This window comes from Plectropomus leopardus, chromosome 9 (genome assembly GCF_008729295.1).
Source record: "Plectropomus leopardus isolate mb chromosome 9, YSFRI_Pleo_2.0, whole genome shotgun sequence".
In the NCBI taxonomy this organism is placed as follows: Eukaryota; Metazoa; Chordata; class Actinopteri; order Perciformes; family Serranidae; genus Plectropomus; species Plectropomus leopardus.
In genome coordinates, this window is record NC_056471.1 from 29,285,584 (window position 1) to 29,309,212 (window position 23,629).

The following is a 23,629-nucleotide window of genomic DNA, read 5'->3' on the forward strand; positions in this document are numbered from 1 at the left end:
GAATAAAAGTAGAAACAATTCAAGGTCTTTGTAAAAGTTTTAATTTGAGTAGTTTAGTTTGAACAAGGGAAGAAAACATTGTCAAAGTCCACCTTTATACTTTATAACTGGAATTTGATGGACCCCCCTTTCTTGTAACAGCTCATAATTCAGAGGAATAACCCCACTGAGATATTTCACAATGCAAAAATTCATGTTTGCCCACATTTTTCTCTTAATGAAGCCTGAAAACAACAATACAGAACACAAGAGTGTCTCAATTAGCTACTGTTGTACGATAGAGGCAGATGTATTTTTTTAGTTAAAGATGCACTGAGGCAGCACAATTATTGCAATTTGCAAAGTAATGGGAAGGAATTAAGTTAAATGTTCTGTAAATACTTTGCATAATTTATGTAATGACACTATAATGGCAGTTTTACTCTCTCTGAGGACCCTGGGTTCAACGCTATATACCTCTTTTTGAGCGAACAGTACAGAGCAGACACTTTTGGGAGACAGAGGTGCAGCTGGTCTGATGACTGCTGAAACCTCATCTGAAGCTTTGTAACTAGAAGTTGGAATATTTTTAACATGCTCAGTGCTCTGAGAGTTTTAAACAAGCTAGGCTCTCCACATTGTTGTAAAAGCCCAGGAGTGCATCCTTTTCTGATGAAAGTAACATGGAAAAAAAGCCTGCACTGGCAGAGTGGTTCCCCATGGAAACACAGCCCTAGACCTCGACCAGAGTCTGTGCTTTGCTTGATTCAGTCATTCCTGCAAGTTTTTGAAAAATGTTTCTGGTTATGATGAGATGTGGTTCTCTGTGGTTAATTTCTACCTATTACTGAGAGAAAATATTACAGAGAATATGACAATAATACTAGGGCTGACCTGAATACTTTAAAGCTCCAATCGTTGCCATGGTTATCAATGTCCACATATACAAACACCAATCAGCCAAAACATAAAAAAACACTGATGGGTGAAGTGAGCAACACTGATCATCTTGTTACAATCCAATGTTCTGTTGGGAAACCTTTTAGGCTGGATATTCATGTAGATGCCACTTGACGCACTTCACCCAAAAACCATCATAAAAGCCACCCCTCAGCAGGACAATGCACCATGCCACACAACAAGAACTGCTCAGGAATGGCCCGAGGAACGTGAAAGAAAGCTCAAGGCCTCGACCTGGCCTCCAAATTCCCCAGATCCCAATCTGATCGAGCATTTGTTTGACGCCTTACAATACACAGGACTCAAGAGTCAACTGCCAACACCACAGTGCTAGACATCACAGTTCACCTGTCACAGGTCATGTGTCCATGCCTTTACAGGTCAGAGGCAAGTAAAATCCAACGAGGCACCACTTTGGATTAGTGGTAACTCTGAGTGATATATATATATATATTCCAAAAAGTCCATAAATTAAGACATTGCAATCCACCATTATGTAAGATTCAAAAGGTATCAACATTAATTATTGATAGTTATTCTCATTTAAACTTTAAACTTTGTGATAGTTTTGCGACTCTGACTCCCTCTCATCTAACATCAGTCAGCAGCAGTCTAGTACTGCTGAAACTAGGACAGTTTGTAGCACAAGGTACGCTAACAAGATGTTTAAATAGTTAAGCATCTGGAATAGTTTCAACATTTAAAGTCGAGTGCCAGGTATGCCAACAAAAACTGGCATATCCCAAATCTACAATGAGCTTGGAAAACCACCTGAAAACTGTAAGCTACAGTTTAGCCATCCTGCAAAGCATTATGTTTTTGCAGCTGTTATGGCTGATGTTACTGTGACCTGCGTGATGATATAAGTTGCTAATTGTCACATTATTCTTGCTACATCGAGTGAAAACGTATATTTGAAAAAGTCTGACTTTCGTCCTTGTCTCTCATTGCCCCCGCTAAAAGCTTCAACTAATTGAAATATTTCTCACTGAAGCTTCAAAGCCCAAAAACTGAACCTCGGGACTGCCCTAAAATAACACAGAGAAAGGCCATGGTGGGTTGGTGAGAGGTCAGCATGGCTATGGTTGGTTAACGCTTTTTGTTTGTCCCGTATTTTGATGAGACAATGAGTACAATGTACACTCATCCATTCTGTGGTGGTATTATGTAACCCGGCCTGTGAGAGAATGCTTTTTAATCTTTCTCTTGGGTAATGAGCAACAGAGCAAAAGGAAACAGAGACTCAATTTGTTCTGCTCCTAAGGGCATGAAATACAAAACCTAATGAAAGAGCAGGTCCAGCAGACACTGTTCACTCGCCACAGCCCAGAGAATCAGGATGAGAGCACCTTCAATTACAGCATGACTCCGGTGGCCTCGTACCAATGGCTTCTGAATGCTTTTTTAACCTTCTCACTCATTTGCGGTGTTTGGTCCACTTGTTGTGTCTCTGAACTGTGAACTTGGATAGCCCGTTAGATCCAGGCCAATCACACTGGAGCCGTGAGACAACCCGTACTCCTTTTCAGTGGGAAGCTCCGAGTTAAGACTTCTAATCTCTCATTTGGCCCAATGAAACCCTGCTTAAGCCCGGGCAAATCTCTGCCAGGATTACATCAAAATTAGAGGATTAATAACAGCCGTTTCTTCTGAGTGAGGTATAACTCTAAGTTTAGATGATTATACAGTTGGTGGAGAGTTGATCCAACTCTGTGCTAATTTGTGAGGCTAAAGTTTGTCGTGGTGTTGTGTTACTTTAAAGAATATCCAGATTCTTAACTATTTGATTTGATTATATAAACTGATTAAAAAACAACACTCAAACTCGTTTAAAAAAAAATACAGTACTTGAACTAATTCTCTTTTTTCCACTTAAGTGTGGCACACAATCAGCAGCTCATTTACATTTTCTAATTTTCACATTCTGCTCGCTTTCTATTAATAGAGGCTTATTGTAAACTGTGATCAATTTGCTCTTCCTGTGGGAAAAATAACAACTGTTGGGTGCACAGGGATCTAAAATATAGGAGAAAATAACTTCTACCCAGGATGATTCTTTTTAAATAGATGTGTGTATTTATTTGCATAAATCAGTACACTATATTAAAAGTTGTTTCTGCTATTGTGTATACCCAGCAGGCAAAATAACAAATAGCTTTGCGAAACAATAGAAAGTTGTTTCTGCTTAACTTTGTTCAATGCTTGGTAGGAAAAAAACACCTTACAGTAAAAAGTAATGCACTGCAAAAAAATTCTTATGTTGACCTCAAAAACGAGAATAGAGCCATAACCTCTGTGACAGAGTTGACAAAAATTGAATATCATCATCTTCATGAAGCCGGTGAATATTGCTCTGCTGTTGCATCAGATTGTATCATATATTACAGGTGTTCTTGTTGCAGCTCACATTACCATATCCTATAGCAACAACAAGTCTGTCACAATTACAGATGTTCCAAAAATGTTATTTCCTTTTGACACTGATTCCGATACCTGAACTGTGCACTGGCTGATACCAAGTACTTATTGGGTTAAACCCTTTGTTAAACATGAAAAAGTACATCCGAAGAGTAAATACCATAGAACTTTCTTTTATCATTTAATCTGACATTTTGATAACAGCTGATGTTGCACTTTTTACTGAAAATCAATTGCCAGGGGCTGCACAGACCAACTTGCTGTAAAGGCTACTGTTTAGAGCAGTGAAGAATTAATTAACTAACAGTCAAACAACTGTGAAGTTTTTTTAATAAATTACTTGGTGAGCGATCGGCAATACCTGATCCAGCACTCGAGGTAGTATTAGAAGCATTGCCCATACTCACAACACCATTAGAGCAACTCCAGACACAAAGCAACTTTTGTTGGACCACATATTGTCCCATAAGAGTCATAAATAACATGTAGGCCAACCAACTAAAACACGGAGATTTGAATCATCAGTCTGAGACCTCAGAGTCACCTGACATTCCTTCAAGTCAAACAGCAGTTCTGTTTTGTGTGTGTGTCAGTCAGTGTGCAGTGTACTTTTGGTCCCTAGATTTAGCTGCAGAGTGAGCACTACAGGAAGCCGCATACACTGAGATAGCTGCAGATACCAAGGCAGCTGCAGACACTGAGGCAGCTGCAGAAACTGAGAAAGCTGCAGACACTGAGGCAGCTGCAGATACTGAGGAAGCTGCAGACACTGAGACAGCTGCAGACACTGAGGCAGCTGCAGATACTGAGGAAGCTGCAGACACTGAGGAAGCTGCAGACACTGAGACAGCTGCAGACACTGAGGAAGCTGCAGACACTGAGGCAGCTGCAGACACTGTACGCACAGATGAGAAAAGGACTTAACCGTATGTAATCATGATTATCAGTTTTGTGCTTTTTTTAAGTGATTGAATATTTTTTTTAAATATTTAAGAGACACATTGTCATGTGGAATCTTGAAAGTTGTCTGTGGTGTCTAACAACTGTGTTAAATGGACTTTTAAACTGCAAACCAAATCTACCTATGGGTACAAATAAAGTAACTTGAACTTGAAATTAGTTGGGGAAAAAAAGCAATTTTAATGGGGAAAAAAATGTTAGGTGGAGCTGTAGTCCAAGTTTTACAATGGTTGGGAAAACCCTGCTACTTTTTTAGGCATCTTGTCGGCTAAAATGCTGGTGGCACTGTTACATAAACAAGCACATGTAAAAACAAATTCTGCAAAATGATTAAGGTTATACCCATTTATGTCCTATTCTAAGTCTAGAGTGTAATTATCCTGACAGGCCTAATATTAAGTAGTTGTAAGTGATCTTTCTGTGATCTTTGGATTTTAGAATAATAATAACTCTATTTAATACTTCTTGTGCTGTTTGGATGCTGCACTTTCTTATTTCTTATTTAGCTCTGCTCTAACTCTCTTTTACACCAGAATTTTGAAATAAGATGTTTAATTATCATTGTGCATACAAAATCATCTCTCTCTCTCTCATACACACACACACACACAAAAGAAGACATGATAAAGCAGGTTCAAACATTCATTAATGAGCCAATCAGTCTGTCTTTTCTGAATAGCAAACACGAGCTCATTCATTCATTAGTCGGTCTCTTTCACTGGTTGATGATAAAAATGTCTTGTGATGGCCTGCACTGAGGGAAATTCCTCTTGTCATGAACATAACCCATCATTTGTATTGATCTAGAAAAGGAAGGGTTTTAATGGTACATGAAAAGAAATAACCAACTTCATAAAGCGACTGAAATATTTCCCCTGTGGACATGATGATGTGACGGAGATCATTTGATGGGACACATTTGATCGGTTTGGGAGCTGTTTGTATATAATGAAGACATGACAACGGCAGTCAGCGGGGGTGATATGAGAGCCAACATGGCCAGAGAGAAAAGGAACGACTGGAAAGGAATAAAAAATGTTAGGGATCTAAAACTTCTTGCTTTTACAGGGCCTCATTAAAACTGCATTTTATCCAGTGAGGCTATAGTGGAGCAACTTTAATTCTGTTCAAGTTCAGCAGCCATTTTCAAAGACATTTTTCCAAAAAAGTGGTTGTTTCAGAGGTCACAGACAAGCCTTTATCTTTAATTGTGATTTAAACGTAATAACACACTGACCCTTAACGTCTGAACAAAGTGGATCTGCAGTGGAGGCCAACAATAAATTGCCCTAACTTGGACATTGCAGAGTCATCCTACTTGTCAAATATTAAATTCTAGTGGACTTCTGTCTTCTGGCAGGATGAGCCAAATAGAGCACAAACTGTCCTAAGCAGAGGTGACTTAGTGCTTCCTTTCTGAGAAAGCCAAACTAAACAACATCACACCTTTTGGCCTTTTGTTTCTTTGGTCTGACATCACAGACTTACTGGGAGAGCAAATGTGTTGTTTATTAAATATGGGTTTTATTTTTGCAGCTCTTCTATCAGTTCTATCGAAGATAACAAACAACCAAAAGGAACTGATGTTATCTTGAAAAATACAGGTCCAGTGGGGCAACAAACACGATGTTCAAATGGTAAACAAGCAGAATGTTTTGCCATATTAGAAAGTGAACGTATATGTAATGTTGTTTATAATCCCTCACTGTCCAGAAGACTGTCATGGATGTCTATAATGAACATCATAATGACTTTTCACATTTGTTTGCTTTTTCAAATACATTTAGCTTTTGGGTTTTGAAAAGAAACTTGAATTAGCACCTTGCAGTTGTGAGCCTCCAGCCAAGTGGGCACGCTGATTCGAGTCACCAGCTCAGTATCTGACCATTTGTCTCCCCTTCAGGTAATCTTATCATTACAGGTATATATTATTTATTAAAGTTCTCTTTTGACTCTTCGTGAATTGAATTTTGTCTCCCTTTGTGTCTCTGTCTGCAACACTGTTTTCACAGCTGTTCGGCCCAGGTCTCCGTTGAAAAAAAGACTCCTAATCTCAATTTGACCAACCTGGTTAAACAGTCAGGGCTAAGAGGCATAAAAACTTTCAAACTTTTACATCCTTAATATCTGTTAGGGCTGTGGGCCACTGCCAATTATGTCAGTCAAATCGCATGTTACTGTTTAATACAAATATCTGACTACTCCTTTTTTCCATATAGAGTCAGACAGGGTTCGGGGTGATGTTAATGTCTGCTAACAACCAAGCAGAAATATGCAGCAACATTTTTAAGGACATTAGATATTGCATAAATCCCAGAAATAAATATCTTGTATTAAGTTGCTGTGAGCTGTAAATTCACCAGTTCTAAGCAAAGCAGAAGATATGTCATCATGTTATCTTGGATCCTGACCAAACAAAGAGCAGAAAACTGCTCCACTTGAGGAACCTCAGTCTAGTGAAGGGTCTCTGAAGGATGTTAAATCTCTCTTTAAGGGGGCCCTCAGTTCAGTGCAGATATATAGAGGATTAAGCTTAAATGAAAGCCGTCATTAATAGTTTAATGCTTTAAGAAAACACTGGGCTAAGCGTAAGCTTAGCTTTACTGAATTAAGAACAAAAACAAATAAATGCAAACCAAGATTTCAAGCAGAGAAAAAGCTCAGGCAGCAAACAAAAAGTGACAATGACAAGAAAAAATACATGAGAGTATGGAGAACAACACAGCAGAGATAGTAAAACACATGAAATCAGCTCTGATGCAGAAAGTGAAGAATTAAGGAAAGTGGATCCATCAGTCACGCATGGCTAATCCATGATCCTCCTCCTCCCCTGACACTGATAACACTGCAGCCGGCAGATCAACACACCATGCAACCACTTGGCGTTTGTTGTGACGTTGAGGTGGTGGTGGGTGGATATGCTGACAAAAATCTCCTTCAATAATGTCCTCCCTAACCATTCAATTACAGCCCGCTTGTATCTTAATGCTTTTGGAATACGCTGCGAGCAACAAACTCGATTTGCCGCTGATCCCCGGGGGGGATCGAAATATGTGAAGTTATAGGGAGAATTTAAAGAAGAAAGTGGGCAGACGGACGGCCAGGCAGGCTCCATCACAGCTTTAGCTGGTGGATGGAGGGAGGGAGGAGGGGAGGGAGGGCTAGAATCCGACCTGAATGAGAAGCTCCTCAGAGAGACGGGAGTCTGGGCTGTTGGAGCCGACTCAAACACTTTGAGTCCAGCACCTCCTCTGTGAGACATTTATCAGAGGAGGGAGTGGCCTTGGCTCCGCTTTTTTTGTCTGATTTGAGGCTTGAGGGACTCGGCCTCCTGGGAAGGATCAACCTTCACCATCCAACCTGTAATTAGTGATTAACGGTGAAGTCCAGACTTTTGATTTACTCTGCTCTGCTCCCAAGACGGGATGTTGGTCAGTGCCACGGCGAGAGGTAAATCACCTACTGCACTGGAGGCAACAAGCTTGTCAGGGAAAATAGCCTGGGCCTGCAGGATGTTGCGAGAGGCCGGCTGCATGAAGACAAATTGCACCGAGGTTGCTTAGCCAACCCCCTTACTCCGTCCTCTATCATGCTCTGTCGCTCTCTTTCTCCGACACATGCTCGCTCGCTGTCTCTCTCCACCAAGTCTCTCATTCCTCTGACGCATTCCCTCTCCATGATGTTCGATATTACCAAGGCTGAACGGTTGTGTACCTCCAATTGCTTTGAGTTTGACATTTTGAAGTGGAGATAAAAGCATTTTCCCTGATGCAGAGTATTCATAGCCCATATACAAAGACTCAAAGGGGGGGAAAAAACACCCCAAAACAGAATACACACACTCTCATATGAACTTCCTCTGATCTTGGATGGCTGGGTTGATTTGTGCAAACTCTCTCCCAAAGCAAGAAGAGTGGAGGTGCTGTTTTTGATATCGAAGATGAGCGACTCGGTGGACTTGAATGTTTGACAGAGAAAGAAGAGAATTTGAACACTGAAACAAACATCCTCCCTCCTTTGTCTAACCACGCAAAATACTTTTTTTTGGCTTTTAATGCTGAATTGCTGCCACTTGTAGCACTGTTGAACAAAGTGTATCCCTGCTGTACAAATAGGCAACAATAATCAGGTGATCTTTAAGCTCATGAAGTCAAACACACATGTTGACAGGGGGAGATAACGCCTCCGCACCGTTTCAGTTTGTATTTTCTCTCAACTCAACAGAGTTCAGAAGAGCAGCAAATATAACCTGACTGTGATGTTGGGTGAGAAAATTTAGAGAGGGAAACAAATGAAAGCATGTTTAACCTCACCTTGACAACTGTTTCATTGTCAGGATGGAAAAAATAAGTCTGCGCACCGATGACTGCAAGCTCAGATATGAAAGAAAAGCCCACCATCAAGACAAAAATGACACCTCCACCTATAATTAGCTGATCACATGTTGCAAAATAAGGCCCCACTCCTAAAACAATCTATTTATGCACTGAAAATAAACATTTGTTTAAAAAGGTGACTGCAGTTGCCAGAAAATAAATGATGGGCTACACATTTTTGCACAGCAATTGTTCCTGAATACACACTGAGACCTGTCACTGTGTATTTGGGGAAGTATATATCTTAAAAATGAGTAGTACATAATAATATATATCTTATATTTGGGGGAAACAATGTGGTTTATTTTACTCCATAGATTTGCGATAATCCTGTAGTGTGTGATCTTCTTATTCAATGTGGAGCTGTTTTTTTGTTTGTCTGGTTTCTTTGACACAGATGTTTTTTTTTCTGAGAGAGGTCGAGGTGTCCCCTATTTTAGTTTCGGGAGCTTGCATTCAATTAAGTGTAAACAACCTCACATTTACCTTTGTATACTGGTTTTGTCCAGATCTTGACAAACTGGTGTTGGATTTGGGGACACCACAGAAGATCAGCTGAATGAGATTTTACTGGTGACTGTCTCAGGAAATATCACCATTTCACATTATACTGTATTAAACAATTACTATTATTATTGTCAGTCAAAATGACCCTTTAATAAATTAAAACAGTAGTAATGATTTTTTTGGGTTCAACAAGAAACTTGAAACCATTTCTTGACGTGATTATAAGTAAAAAGTCAGATGCGATTGGCAGGAGAGATTTTCTGTCCAACAGCATTTTTTTTTCACTACCATAGAAAGCAAATGTTCACAGTATGATAACCTCCTGCTCTCTCTGCCAGGTTTGCACCAGCTAACACAGCAGCTAACACCCGACACCGAGCCATTAAATGGTCCCAACAATCTCACACCAAATGGCTCAACTACACTGTTACACCTGTTGATAAATGTTAAGTTATGCCTTTAACAGGGAAAAATAGTAGAAATCTCAAAAAGAGTAACTGAGGAGGGATCCCTCTCCCAGGACGAACAGACACTCAGCAGTAGTCTTGTGATAGAAATGAGAGAGAGCAAGGAAAGGCTGGGCGACTCAATACAATGCGTGCAGCTCTGCAGTAAAATAAGATTTTGCCCAATTGTCAAATATGCAGAAAAGTTGTGGTGATTGGAAAAAAAAATGCACAGTTGTGCAAAACTCACAGAGACTGTCTAACTGTTGCGCTCCCAACATTGCAGCATTCTAGAAAGGGTGGTTACTGGGTGTTATGTTGGCCCAATGTGGACATTAGTCAATTTTATTATGATTTCAACAGGCCTGTTAAAGCAGATAAAAGGGTGAGAGCTGCACTGAAACTGAAACTTGACGACAGTGAACTTACTTTATGACAACATTGAAAACAATGTTAGAAGGTGCTTTACTTTTTAAACTAAGTACATTAGAGAGAAACAGCAAAAATATGCAAAAATGCATTTAATTTGTCTGTCTGAGGTTATTCTATTTGTTTTGAAATATCTTTATAAGATCATCTGGGCTCTTTAATCTTACCAGCACTTTTCTTGTGCATCATGTCTTCTATTACCTTTGCAAAACAAACTAAACTGAAAAACAAGACAGTTAAATAAACAACAGATGTAATGTTAGAAGCTCGCTAACCAAAAATCACAGACTTAAGATCTTCTGAGCATCTTTGAAGGTAATATCTTTAGTCAACATCGTCAAAGACAGTCACACTCCGCATCTGTACAACAGAATCAGCGTTAATAAATGTTTGTTTACATGGAAAACTCTACAGCTAAACTTTAAGTTGAAGAACTTTGCAATCATTTTGAGGACAAAGCTACCTTTGATGTGGGTTCTGAGCTTTTTCAATTTAAATGAGATTATTTTATAATGCTCTTAAAAAGTTCCAAGAAAAATACTGTAGGCACTGCTAAAGTAACCAGTGTTGCAGTATCTTTCAGCATCTCCACTCTCATCCTTCTGCATTAAGCAGACTAGAAGAAATAATTGTGTTTTTTGCGGCATTACTGCTGTCACACGTTTAAAAATGCAAAAATTACAGGTGCCAGGTAAAGGGCAAGAGGATAATTATTACCTCTTTCCTCTCTCCTCCCACAAACATTATACACATCAAGATGGCTGTAAAACATTAACAAATAGCCTTAGTGAGTGCATTACCTCTGCCTGATCTGCCTCATGTCTGTTTCCAAAGCAGCTGTTGGGAGAGATCCTGAGGGACGGCCAGCATTAGTATGCAACAGAGCCTAAGAGGAGCTCTAATTGGATTAATTTTTATCACAGCTACCTTGTGGAAAACAACTAATGAAAAATTCCCCTATCTTACAGCAATAAGTAAATCACAGAGCACTTAAGCTTTAGCATAAGAGAGGCTGTGATTTAATTGTTCCATCATATTTCACGCACATAAGGCTTCGTGGCTTTAAACTATATCAGATTGCATCCTGTTTTATTTTATTGAGGGTTTAATGTTGAGTGACACCTGTTCCTTTACCATTCTGAGCAGCATCACAAACCTGTTTGCATGTTTGTGAGTGTTAAATCGGCAGTATATTTTGCATATTCATCAGTTACCTTCACCCATTACAAACTCATAGAGACTTGCAGTGCAGTGCTTCCATCCCACTGTCTGTGCGTTCTACTACTTCGACATCCCAGCACACTCCAATAGCTGCACAGCTGCAAATGGTGGATGCCAACGCCGTCAACTGGATGACAGGAGATGTTAAATGTTGAGAAAAGAGGATGAATGCTGCAATCTGTTTACACTGAACTGCTAAACAATCCTGACAGCCAGAAAAGCACATTGAACCTCTCTCAGTCAGAGGGCACTGAAGTATATTCGGAGAGAAGGTTTCTTCTTACTGTGAATTTAAACCAGGGCCTGTCAGTGGCGCGTGAGCATCGCTGAAGCGTACATTCATTGAATCCACAAAGACCTCTGTAATGACGTCACTGTCCTCAGAACCAGCTGGCCCTGTCAGCTGCAGGACAAACTGTCCTAACCAGTAACATCTCAAATTTAGTAGATGAAAATAGTCCTCAGGTAAACTCCAGGAGAAGTGTATATTCACCTTGGCTCTGTTTCTCCAAAGAAACCACGAAGCTCACATGGACATCACATACATACATTAACATCTCTTACATTGGTTTCAAAAGCTTTGTACAACCTTTGTATGTGTCTAAAATGCCACATTTTTAGAAATTATAACAGAAATATAAAAGGAGGGGGTTGCACAGCGATGCACTTCTCTTGGGAGTGGATTGTTGGAAAGGCTGCTGGCGCGGATTGCCCTTTATTCGGATTTACTCTCCTGTCAAAACCACTCTTAATTCCGACAGTTATATTTCCATCATTTATTCTGTCTATCTTTCAGATGCAACACTTTAACAAACTGCTGGTAATGCTCCTAAAATGGAAAAACACACCACTTACTTCAAGGCTAAGAGTTTTTCCTACCACACATTTTTAAAGAGGCTGGATTTATATGAGTTTCTATTTAAATGAATTTTCTACAATGATAACAGAGTGCCAAATACATAATTGCTTCCCATCAAAAGAAAAGACATCAACAGTCTGTACCTAATGCTCTAGTTTGTCAGATCTTTTGTGCTGTCATTTCTTTTTACTGATGCATCAGGTGTCTTCAGCTAAGAAATGCATTAAAACCTGTTAATATTCAGAGCAATCCAAACCATAAATACCAGTTAGAAGCCATTATTTTAAACACCACCTTCTTTCATCTGAACCGCACTAAATTGCTCCATTTTATCCAACACAAATGAAAAGCTTAAAACACAATTACTCACCCTGTGTTATGTGAAATTTATGGAGAAAACTTTGTTTTTCCTGAATTCCTCTACTAAAAGAAGAAAATTTGTGATAATTTGAAGTCATTAGCGACTGCATTTAACAACAAAACTATATCAGCCAACAAAATCTCATACAGACAGACAGAAAGTCAGAGTGACAAAGAGACAGCTATTTCTTACAGGGAAATGAGCAGAAAGTAAAACTTAATCCATGCTCTTTTCAAAGTCAGACTTCACTGACAAAAACAGTAGTTTTACCTCACTGAACATAGGAGCTGCTGGACTACTGCAGCCTCGATCAGTCAGTTTGTTTGTGTAATTGAGAGACTTTAGTGCTTTTCAAGGTTTAGTTTGGATTCACTAAAGTCCCACAATAGCACAAACTAACTAACTGATTGAGGCAGTGGTAGACCAGCAGCTCCCGTGTTCAGTGAGGTAAAATTACTGTTTTTGTTAATGGAGTTGCTGTTTCCTGCTGTAGAGTGAGTGAATATTGGACAGCACCTTAACAGAGACAGCAAACTAGCTTAACTACATGTCCAAGTATGACGCTACATATGTTAAACTGCGTGGACCTTGAAATAATGACTAAGGAGAAATCAGGAAACAATAAATGGACCAGTTGGGACACACTGCTTTAAACAGTAGTAATGGAATCATTTGTTCTACTCCAATCCAAAAACACGAGCAGCTCCATCCTCATGTGTGCTCAGTAAACATATAATCAAAAAGAGTACACCAAGCCTTGACTTTGTCATCAAGTTCAGGATAAAAGAACAATCCTCCCTTGAGGATTGTTGAGAAAATTTGCACTTGTACTTCAGTTGAGGATCACTGAGAATTAAAAAAAGTAATTCAACTTCTTTTAAATCTCCCTAATACATTCTGGAGATGGAAAAGTCACATGCTGGAAAATGAACCATGAATTATGAAACCATTTTAACACCACTTCTCACAGCCTGTGAATGGAATGCTCAGCAGGGGTTTTGACAAGTAAAAGCCTGAGTATCCATTAATTGTCGCTGTGCCATGGGTGCTGAATAACAGCAAATTTGCCTTAATGGAAGGAGCCTTCCCTGGAGGAGGCCCGGCTGTTGGTTTGGATGTCTAATTATAATCTTCACAGAAGAAAAGAGTGTAAGTCAACTAATTTTTGAGCTTGACAAACTTTCTGTAAATATGGGGATTACACAAGACTAAGAAACACACAAGCGTAGAGCCGTTTTGCAATAAAACAAAAGACAATGAATGAAGACAATTTAAATAAGACAAAATGAATCAAGAAATAGATAAAGACATGCAGAGAATCACAGCTGTACAGCAATAACTGATATGTTCACCCCAAAATGATGCAAATCAATCAGAGGCTGACATCAGCTTTCTTAGATCAACATTTGAAAATAGTCAAATCAGTTTGGTAATGTTAACTGGTAACCATACCCATCAACAACAGTTTCCTTTAGCCATGACATCAATCTGTACCTGTATTTGAATATAATACCACCTTAAACAAGTACTGAAGTTCAGAGGTCATGCTTTACTTTGGAAACAGTAGTAGAGAAAATAATCTCACCTCACAGTCAGTTTTGCTAAGGTGTTTACTATTAAAAATAGTAAATGGGTTGAGCATAAACAGAAGGGTATGGACGATCATCCCTGATCCTACATAAATCACTTATTTGTCACATGCAATTATACACATCACTTATATTGTTCGCTGTTGCTATGGTTGCAGTGGTATACTAGTTTCAAGATATACTGTGGTATGAAAATTGATGGTTATCATGCTGTTTACATTTGCTTAACTAGAGTACTGAAAAAACTGGACAACAACTGGATTTTGTATTACCCTAATACCGTGAAACTGCAATATTTTCTGAGATGTTTATCTGTGTTGTTTGATGTTTACTGTCAAAATCGCATACCGTTGCAACCCCAGCTGTGGCTTAATTATTGTCCATTCACCATAAAACACATGCCTTCTCCCGTCCTCTCACCAGAGTTTCTGCTCTGTTAGATCGACATATAAAAAAGAGTTGTCTAGTTGAATAAAACTTTGGTGAATCCAAGAATTTTACAATTCCTGATAACCCACTGAAAGCTAATGCTGAACGAAGGGCATCAGATTTGTCTTACAGTGCCTGTACAATGGCTAGCAAGACGGTAGATCAGCTGGTGCCAATTCTTCTCCTCTCAGTTTACTGATGTTTACATTTGAAAACCTCGACCTGGCTAGCCAGCAGAAGTCAACAAGAGCAGAGTTTACAGACTGGTGAGTTGATTTCCTCATCCCGAAAGGTGAATCACAGCCACACAAACCACAAAAAGCACCACCACCAACACAAAATAGACATGAGAGCGTAAATTTAGCAAAAATTTGGCGGATGTGACAGAGGCGACATATAACGTCCATGCCTAAATCACGGATGTACATACATACAGTATATATACGCTGGAGTTGTCCTTAAAAAACACCGTCAGTCCCCACCTTCAACTCACATCAACATTACAATATGATAGATCACATTACAGTTCAACTAAGTTTCCCACCAGTCTCTCGGGGATCTAACAGGCACTCCAAGGCTTCTAGCCTCAGCAGAAATCAAAGAGCTGTATCTCCTGGCTGTGTGTTCTGTCAGGAGGTGTCAGGGTTCAGATCAATATCTTAGCACCCAAGAAACAACAAGCAAGGGTGAGATACGGTCCACAGTGCAGCACAAATAGCATTACCACTCGACTTGATAGGAAAGTACAGTTAAGGTCGTTACTGCGAATAACATGCACTGAATAAATAACCTTTACACAAGTGACCAGAGAGGCTAAAATGAGGATAACTACTGTAGCTCTGGCAGTGTAGTCCTGTACATGAAGTAGGACAACAAATGGTGTATAAATAGTGTTTAAATGTGGCTACTCTACAGGATGAGGCATTTACAGGTGTTAAAAAAGGCGAGGTACACTGCGAGTGTGCTGTGCAGGGAGCTGAGAAGAGGCTTTGTTGAGGATGAGATTCAAGCCAACAAACTAGCCTGAGGGAGCATTCAGACGGAGGATTCTTTCCAAACACTTGCACGTTCATTTCCATTGTTGTCTGTGAAGCAGTGTGTCCAGAGGCCTGGATAATGCATTTTGTAGGTGTACCCAAACTAATAACATTTAAACTGAGTGATGCACAGGCAGAGCCTCCTGTGATTGTCCAGCCAGCTTCAAAGGGTTTAAAAAAGGACATTGGCACAAGGACGCGGTCACAGTCTGCCTCGTGTGGAGCAGCTTTTAAAACCCTCTGTGTGAATGCTACCCAATGTCAGCTAACTTATAAACTCTGGTCACTGCTTACAGCACCTGGATAATGGTAGCTGAAATCACATATACTCATTGGTAACTCAAACACCAGGAGTACAATGTTCCAGGCTACCTTTAAAAGTCAGGTTGAGATATTACTTGTGTCAAGCTGTGAGCATGACCTTTTGTTAAGTTCATTTTGCAGTGATCACAGATGTTGACTGGCCTGCTGCAGATGGCAGACCTCCCTCCCACAACAAACTGCACAAAAGTGGTCTCAGCTATCTTGTTTTGGCAGAGTGCTCAGCTCAATAGAAAACCAGGGAAAAAGAGCACATGTAAACACAAACGAAATACTCTTTTCGACTCCGTCTTTATCGACTTTTCCCACATGTTCTCAGAACTACTGTTGCACTTCTTTTTTAGGATACTTTTTCTCTATTATGGCGAAGTCATGACCCCCTTATTCTGCCTCTGATTGGCTAAGACATGACACTACCTGACAATGAGCTCTCGCTGAAAGGAAAGAAAGTCTTCGCTGCTCTACTGTCCTTGGCAAATTAGCTCAAAATCATTTATCCAGAACATTTTCTCTTAAATGCACTCCATTCATTCACACACTCCTCATTTTAGAGTACTATAAAATATGGCAATGGAAATTAATGGTTTAGCATCTATCTCGTTGTCCTATTTGCTTTGAGTCTTTTATTGGAGTCTCTCAATATAAATACGAAAGAAATGTCAATAAAAGTAAAGCAGCCATATAAAAGATTAAAACATCAGATCAGAGACATTTCAACAAATATTTGGTGCATCAAAATGAAATATCTTTTATATTTGGAAGAAGGAAGAAGTAAGTCAGAGGCAGACTGGAGAGGGTCATGCTGTCGCCATAGAAGAAAAATATGTATAATTCCATCCGACCCACATCTACCAATACATGCAACAAACTACAAAGGAGACAAATCTGATCTGATGTTTTAATCTTTTAAATAATAATAATAATAATAATAAATAATAATAAATAATAATAATAAATAATAGAACCGGATTATAATATAATAAGTGTGTTTTCTTTAGTGCATAATCAGCTGAAAGTAAGAATAATCGTGTGCTTTTTGTTTTTGTTTTGTTTTTTACCTCAGAGTGAGATTTTTACATCTACATAGAGAGCAGGTCGTCACCCATGGAGTCCGCCATGTTTCTACAGTAGTCCAGAACGAACAAACTAAACACTGGTGTCAGATTTGAGTTATAGCTACCATAGTAAGCTGCTCCTTCATGACTCTTCATGACGACTCCTCCTCCTTTTTTCCATTTTTTTTACTGTATTAAACCATCAGATCTGTTTGTTTTGGAGAGGAAGAGAGGTAAGAACCGCTGTGGATAATCGGTTCCCGTTAAAAGCCTCCTGAACGATGAATTTTGAAAGAAAACTAACCGTCTGGTTGCACTCTGCAATCCTCACCACTAGATGGCACTGATTACCCCTAAATCTCACACATTGCTCCTTTAAAAGAGAGGAAACATAGCTGTACATTTTATAAATGGAAAATGATTTTTTTCCTACTATGTTGAAGGCATGACATGCCATAGTCTGCCTCAGATTGGAGAATATAGAATACATATATAACAGAATCGTGATCCAGTCCCGGATAAGAGGAAGAAAATGGATGGATGGATGGATGGATATACACTGTATATATACATATACACATATATATGTTGAAAACACAATAAATGATGCTGTAATACAGCTTAGTCTTTCTTCTTATGATATGCAATATATATTTGGTTGTGCTATGACATTGAGGAAAGTTCTGCATGCAGCATTAATGCAGATTACTGCATATAAAGGCACGACCACGATGGCTATTCCTGTCACATACAGCACAGAGAAACTTCTACTTATTGAAATTCTAAAATTATTGTGCAGCTATACTGACTGAGCTGAGGCACAGCATAACTCCTGTGCTCACACTGCTGTTTGTAGATTACAAGTTATTCATTACAAACTTCTGTATAAGCTTGAGCGAAGAATGTTCAAGGTCACTGCTGTAGACACTTTATACTGTAGTACTATAGCTTGCCTCATGTACTCTCTGTGTACTGCATAGTTAATGTCTGACAGTAAATGCCTCTATGTATCGCGACACTCTCTGACCAAAAGTTAATGTCACCTTATGATAGATGACACCTTATCTGTTTACCCATGATGCACTGGGCCATCATTCACCAAATTATTCAACGATGACAAGGGGCTGACTATCAGTAGCGTGACAGACATCATTCATATCTGTAACATCATCTAATTAAAAGACATCACTCCTGCCAGACAGTTGCCTTACTGCTAGCTGTAGCAAATTGATTCTCAACCCTCTTCTAGTCTATGCAAAGGAGGAATGAATAATGCATGGACATTAAAGTCTTATCTTCTGTCCTGACAAACAACATCGCCACGCTTTGAATATTCCACAAAGGTGTGCAAAGGGTCCTTATTAGCAGAGTAGTCAGACAGGTGCCGTTTTCATGGGGAGTCATTCTGCATTTACTGCTGTTCGTTTTCAAGCTGCGCCATAATTCTGGACACACTGGATCAACTGATTTACTTTATGACGGTGCTCAGTTTACGACAGCGCTTAAGGTATTTGCATAGATTTTTATAGCTGCCACTCACAGATTATGCCTGCAATGAACTGAAAAACTATAACTTTACATTGCATTTTTGCCACAGGCGCTGTGACCAAGAGGCCAAATCAATCCGCGGATTTCTGACCATGTTGCTTCGCTGGTCTCCTGGCCGCACTTCTCATTGAAATACATGGTCAAGGCTATGACTCAAGTCATCATGAATGAAGATGATGTGAGCAGCTGTGCACCGGGCCTCTCATGTTAAAAAAATCTCTCACTGTGTGCTACATTATATAGCTGTTTTACACCTGCATGCTGAGGACACAAAATCTGCTCCATAAATCTGACTGACTAGTATTTTTTAGTCGACCCAATAAACAAAATAAAAAGTAATGCTGTCCTCATAAAGCATTTATTTCCTGAAGTGGATTCTAAAGATGATGTTAGATGATTATGAGCATGAGGGCAGGAAACATAATGCAGTAAAGTGATCTGGTGATAATTTGAGTTTAGCTCTCACGATGGTGAGCTTCTCGACTGCTGAGCTAGAACCCCAGTATGGCGTGTATCTGAAAGGTGAAAAGCCCTTCAATTTCATGAGAATCTAATCTCCTTGATGGGAGCAAATCATGCCTGCACCGTATGAGGAAAATCTGTGATATGCAATAACAATGTTCAATTGCAAAGACAATATGACCTGCAATTTACAAATATTGAAGTATGCATATTACCTTCACAGTTCCTATGTTTTTCTGCTCATTAGGTTCACTTATAGACATAGACTATAGACCACTAAATAGCCTTAGATATGAATAAACTATTTTAAACATGTATGTTTTTATGGGCGAAAATGTTTGCACGTTGGGTTTGACTTAAGTGATTATTTAAGAAAAAAATTCAATTAAAAAAAACTTTTCAGAGAGGTACTTGGGGACAAAAAACAAAAACTTCTGAAAAGTGCTTGCTGAAAACGCTGATGATCGACACCAGAGACTGCGATTTATTGCAGCTTTCAAGCACTTTCTGATCAGTTCTTTGGTTTGTCTGTCTAGCCTCGACCTACAATGACTTTATCTTAAAACCACATGACTGGTGATAATGATTTTACAAATCCAGGTTTCTAAGGCTTCGGCTCCTTTGCACCATGGCTGTGTTATCTCCTTTGGTTGGTGAATGGAGTCCTATTGAAATCAGGTGAACTGAAAAGTTCAATACAGTTGTTAGTCTCTGGAGAAGGTGAATATGTGACCTTATTATCAGCCTTTCTTTCGCAGCTGCCTCACAGGCAAACTGAGGGCCTGTCTTTGAAGCACCTGAGCATTTAGCTGAGTGAAGTGGGTTTAACGATGAATAAAGTGAAGAAGACACCAGCTGAGAACTACAATGACCTCCAAGTATGTAAAAAGCTCATATAAATTCAGTGTCGGGTGAACAAAGAGGTGAAATAGCTTCGAGCGCTCCAGAAGCGTGCATGAAAATTCCCGAGCCATGCTGAGTTGTTGACAAAGACACAAAAACTACTACTGAGCACATTACTGTGTGATTCAATCTGCTGCTTTTTTAGATGCTACTTCATGGAAATGAAAAAGAGTAAAAAAGAGGAGTGAGACAGGTTGAAAGAAACTCCGCCACAGAGGGGGAGATTTACCAACATTAAATATCCCATTTCCTCGTGAGGAGTTAAGCTGGAAGCCTACAAAAAAAAGATCTGAAAACTGAAGAGGAAGTAGTTGGGAGTTAGAGGAACTCAACTCTTCAAGGAAACGCAGCTCTCCGCAGATTGGCTGGGGTGACTTTATTTTCATGATTTGCCAGAAGGGGTTTGCTCCCACACATTCACGTGTGATGTGGAGAATAGCAGACAATATGAGGCTCCTTCACTTTGCTGTTGTGACTTTGTCGGCTGCGAGAAATGCTTTAAATACAAAGGGCTGATGAGATGAAGGTTGATTACGAATTCTCTCCCACCGCTAAATGTGTCAAGCCAGCCAAATGTCAGAGGATATTCTGTCAGAGGATATTGAGCTGACTGAAAATGTCAGACGGAGAGGAACCGTGAAAGAGCGCACGAGGAGGAAACAAAATGAGGAAGGTGGTGCACATGTGTTGGCGTGACTCAGATGTTGCACAGCACCTGTCATATTATAACGAGGTGGGGGGGGCTACTGTTTCATATTAGTCATGACCTGCTTTTCCTTTGGCACCGACTTTGTGCTGAATGCCTTTTTATCCATCTACACAAGAAAAGCAAACATCTGAAGACCGACAATACAGTTGGCAACTATCTGAAGTTCAGAGTAAGCAAACCTTTGGCGAGATATCAAACACTAATCCTAGTTTATCAACAGCCTTATTTTGTAATGACCCACGTTTACAAAGAAAATGCAACTGGCTGATTTCAAAGTAAAACATAGTCAATATTTAATTAGGGCAACTGTATTTCTTTCAAGGAGCCCAAAAGTTGTTTTTTTTATACATTTCAAGTCTTAGATTTCATGACATTAAAATAATGAAAGCAGAGCTTGAGTATCAACAGAATCTAAGGTTTAACATGGAAATTAAAGCGAGGCGCCATTATTTTATTTTATATTTTTGACATTTCTATATCATTCTGTAGCTTTCTGTTAGTGCTGATGTATTCAAATATTTGGTCCAAGTGTGTATGTGTTAGCCTAAAAGTGCTATTTTCTCATGCGTTTCCTAAAACCTTTTTTCACATATTTGGGCCGAGGCTGGCGCTGTGGAGCAGCAGGGGGTGGATTTGGCTGAGAAGCTGAAGACACTATTGACAGCTCGTCAATCAAAGCGGCCCGTCCTTAATTTTGCATAACTTTTATAAAATGTAAACAGGTAAGTTATCTATAAAGTCACTCCCTGTAGAGCTGTCATGAATTTTTAAATTAGCTAAAGAGACCAAAACTGTTTTTTTTATACCAGGCTGTAAACATGTTCATTTCTGCTGTAAGGTTTGGCATTTTAACATGGGGGGTCTATGAAGATTGACTAGCCTTTGCAGCCATTAGAGGAACTCCAGTTTTTGGCAGTGGAGGTTGCCACCTGATTGCTACATATAAACCCATGTAGTGCTGTAGACACCACATAAGTTTAATTTCTTAAGACAACAACAACAACAGCAACAACAAAAAGCGTTTTATAGTCTAAATACAACATATGTTAAATTGATTATGTGTTTTTGGTGGGCCTTATTTTAGGGGGCTAACATACACTTTGCTGCTGCCCCCCTCCACAGCCACCAAATTCCTTTGACAGAAACAGTAATTTTACAAAACAGGAGTTACTAATTACCACTGCCTCTGATTGGTCAGTTAACTTGTGTTAACGCAGTCATGTGGCCCTTAGACTGATTTTTAACAGCCCTCAGCTTGTCTTTCAGAATATACAATATGATTAACACATTACTGGTTAATCAAGCAAGATCACTTTGCATTTATTTTCATTCGCCTGACAATGGCAGGATAATCATACAAATTGTAGACACGCACCAAGTAGAAACTAAATAAGCAAAACTAATGTCTTCAGAAGGTAAACAAGCTAATGAATGGTTACTGAACAGCAGATATTTCCTGCAGCGTAGCAGACAAGGCTGCCATTTTCAGGAGCGGTGGAAAGTTTAATTCTTTTTCACTTAAAGATGAAAAAGTTGTGCCTGTGTCATTTGTATAGGATTTTTTTAATAATCCGTTTGATGTGAGAGGCAGATGGCCCCCAGGTATTTTCACATCATATAATGTGGCACCTTTTTAAAAAAGTCTGGACACCCCTGGTGTTACTGTGTGACTTTCAGGACCGGACTAACGCAGCACCCACAGCATTACATTGCTTAGCTTTTGTGCTGCAGCACTCCTGTCTGCTTCTCCACACTGTGAGGATGCCGAAATCTAACTGCAGGTAACACACTGACTGTGGATCTATTAATGTGTTTATACATCACAGGTGTACTTCATTAGATGTCAGTGTGGATGCAGATGGAACCACCTTTTAATAAAATAACAACTGTTCTGTGGTTTCAAGTTTCACTTTCTGTTACAGTTTAATGATAATTAACGCTTTGCTGACTAAGTGAAAAAAAATTGACTCGTGTAAAATGACACATTTGTCACAATGTTTATGGGAACAATTAACTTCAACACAGAGACATCAGACATCAGGATATATATTAAAAGTATGAGACTCAGTGAATGAGAACTTCAGTTCGGCTATTCATTGTTTTCTCAGGTGAGGAAAATGGAAAACGTGAAAATATAAGATGCTGCCTTAACCTTCATCCTTCATGGACAGTGTTAAGCCGTGCTTTAAACTTGGAAAACTTCGAATTTGTTTTCTTACTCACCCAAAGCTGTGTAAAACTCCTCTTTTGTCAGGTGCTCGTCGTCATTGATGTCGTTGTACTTCAGCAGGTCGAACAATGTGCACTCGGAGACATCCTTGGACAGCCCTTCATGCTTGATGACCTTCAATGAGAATGCATTGATGTTCAGTGGAGGTAAGATTTCGGAGTGAATTTTCCCTTTTACTGTCAAAATGTGTGCACTTATTTAATTTACTGTCTACTTTAAAAAAGTTTGGACGTAATCTCTGATGAGTCAGCATAATGTGGCCAATCTAAATTCTGTGTTGAATGTCAAGGTTGATGAAACGCACAGCATTAGCTGTCAGTTTCATTGTGGCCAAACTGAAGTTTTGTCACAATATGTGGTGAAAACGCCTCAAACACTGTGCAGATTTTATCATCATCCTGCTAATGTGAAGTCCGACCCGGTCCCCTCCACACGGCCCGGCAGTAAAACATCCATCACACTAGATCAGCTGTCAAAATGCTCATCACAAGGGACGGCTTTATACATCATGCCTCGTCCATCGGATCACTGCACTTCCTTTCCCAGGTGACTAGCCCAAAATTTAGGAGTCACCTGTAATGGCATATTTTTAGTGCGTCCTGGAAACAAATCAAGTAACAAATAACTGTGGAGAACAGAATAAAACAGCTGCGTGTGTCTATTATGCATTTAATTATTAGTCTCTTCCTCATTCTTTCTTGTAGGTATTTTATAATTTATTATTAATCTGCATCTTAACCAGAAATGAGATACATTAGATATATGTGATCATTTACAAAATGCAGATTCATCAAGAAACTACGTAGAATTACCGCCTCACTACCGCCCCA

At 39.4% G+C, this 23,629-nt stretch overlaps 1 protein-coding gene across 1 annotated transcript in view; it reads right to left on the reverse strand.

Annotated features, from left to right (window-relative positions):
* Positions 1 to 23,629, reverse strand: part of fstl5 (follistatin-like 5) — a 276,477-nt gene that overhangs the window by 130,719 nt on the left and 122,129 nt on the right. The window contains exon 6 of the mRNA XM_042492899.1: positions 22,793 to 22,913. Within this exon, the coding sequence (XP_042348833.1) occupies positions 22,793 to 22,913 (121 nt within the window). The remainder of the gene's footprint in view (positions 1 to 22,792; positions 22,914 to 23,629) is intronic.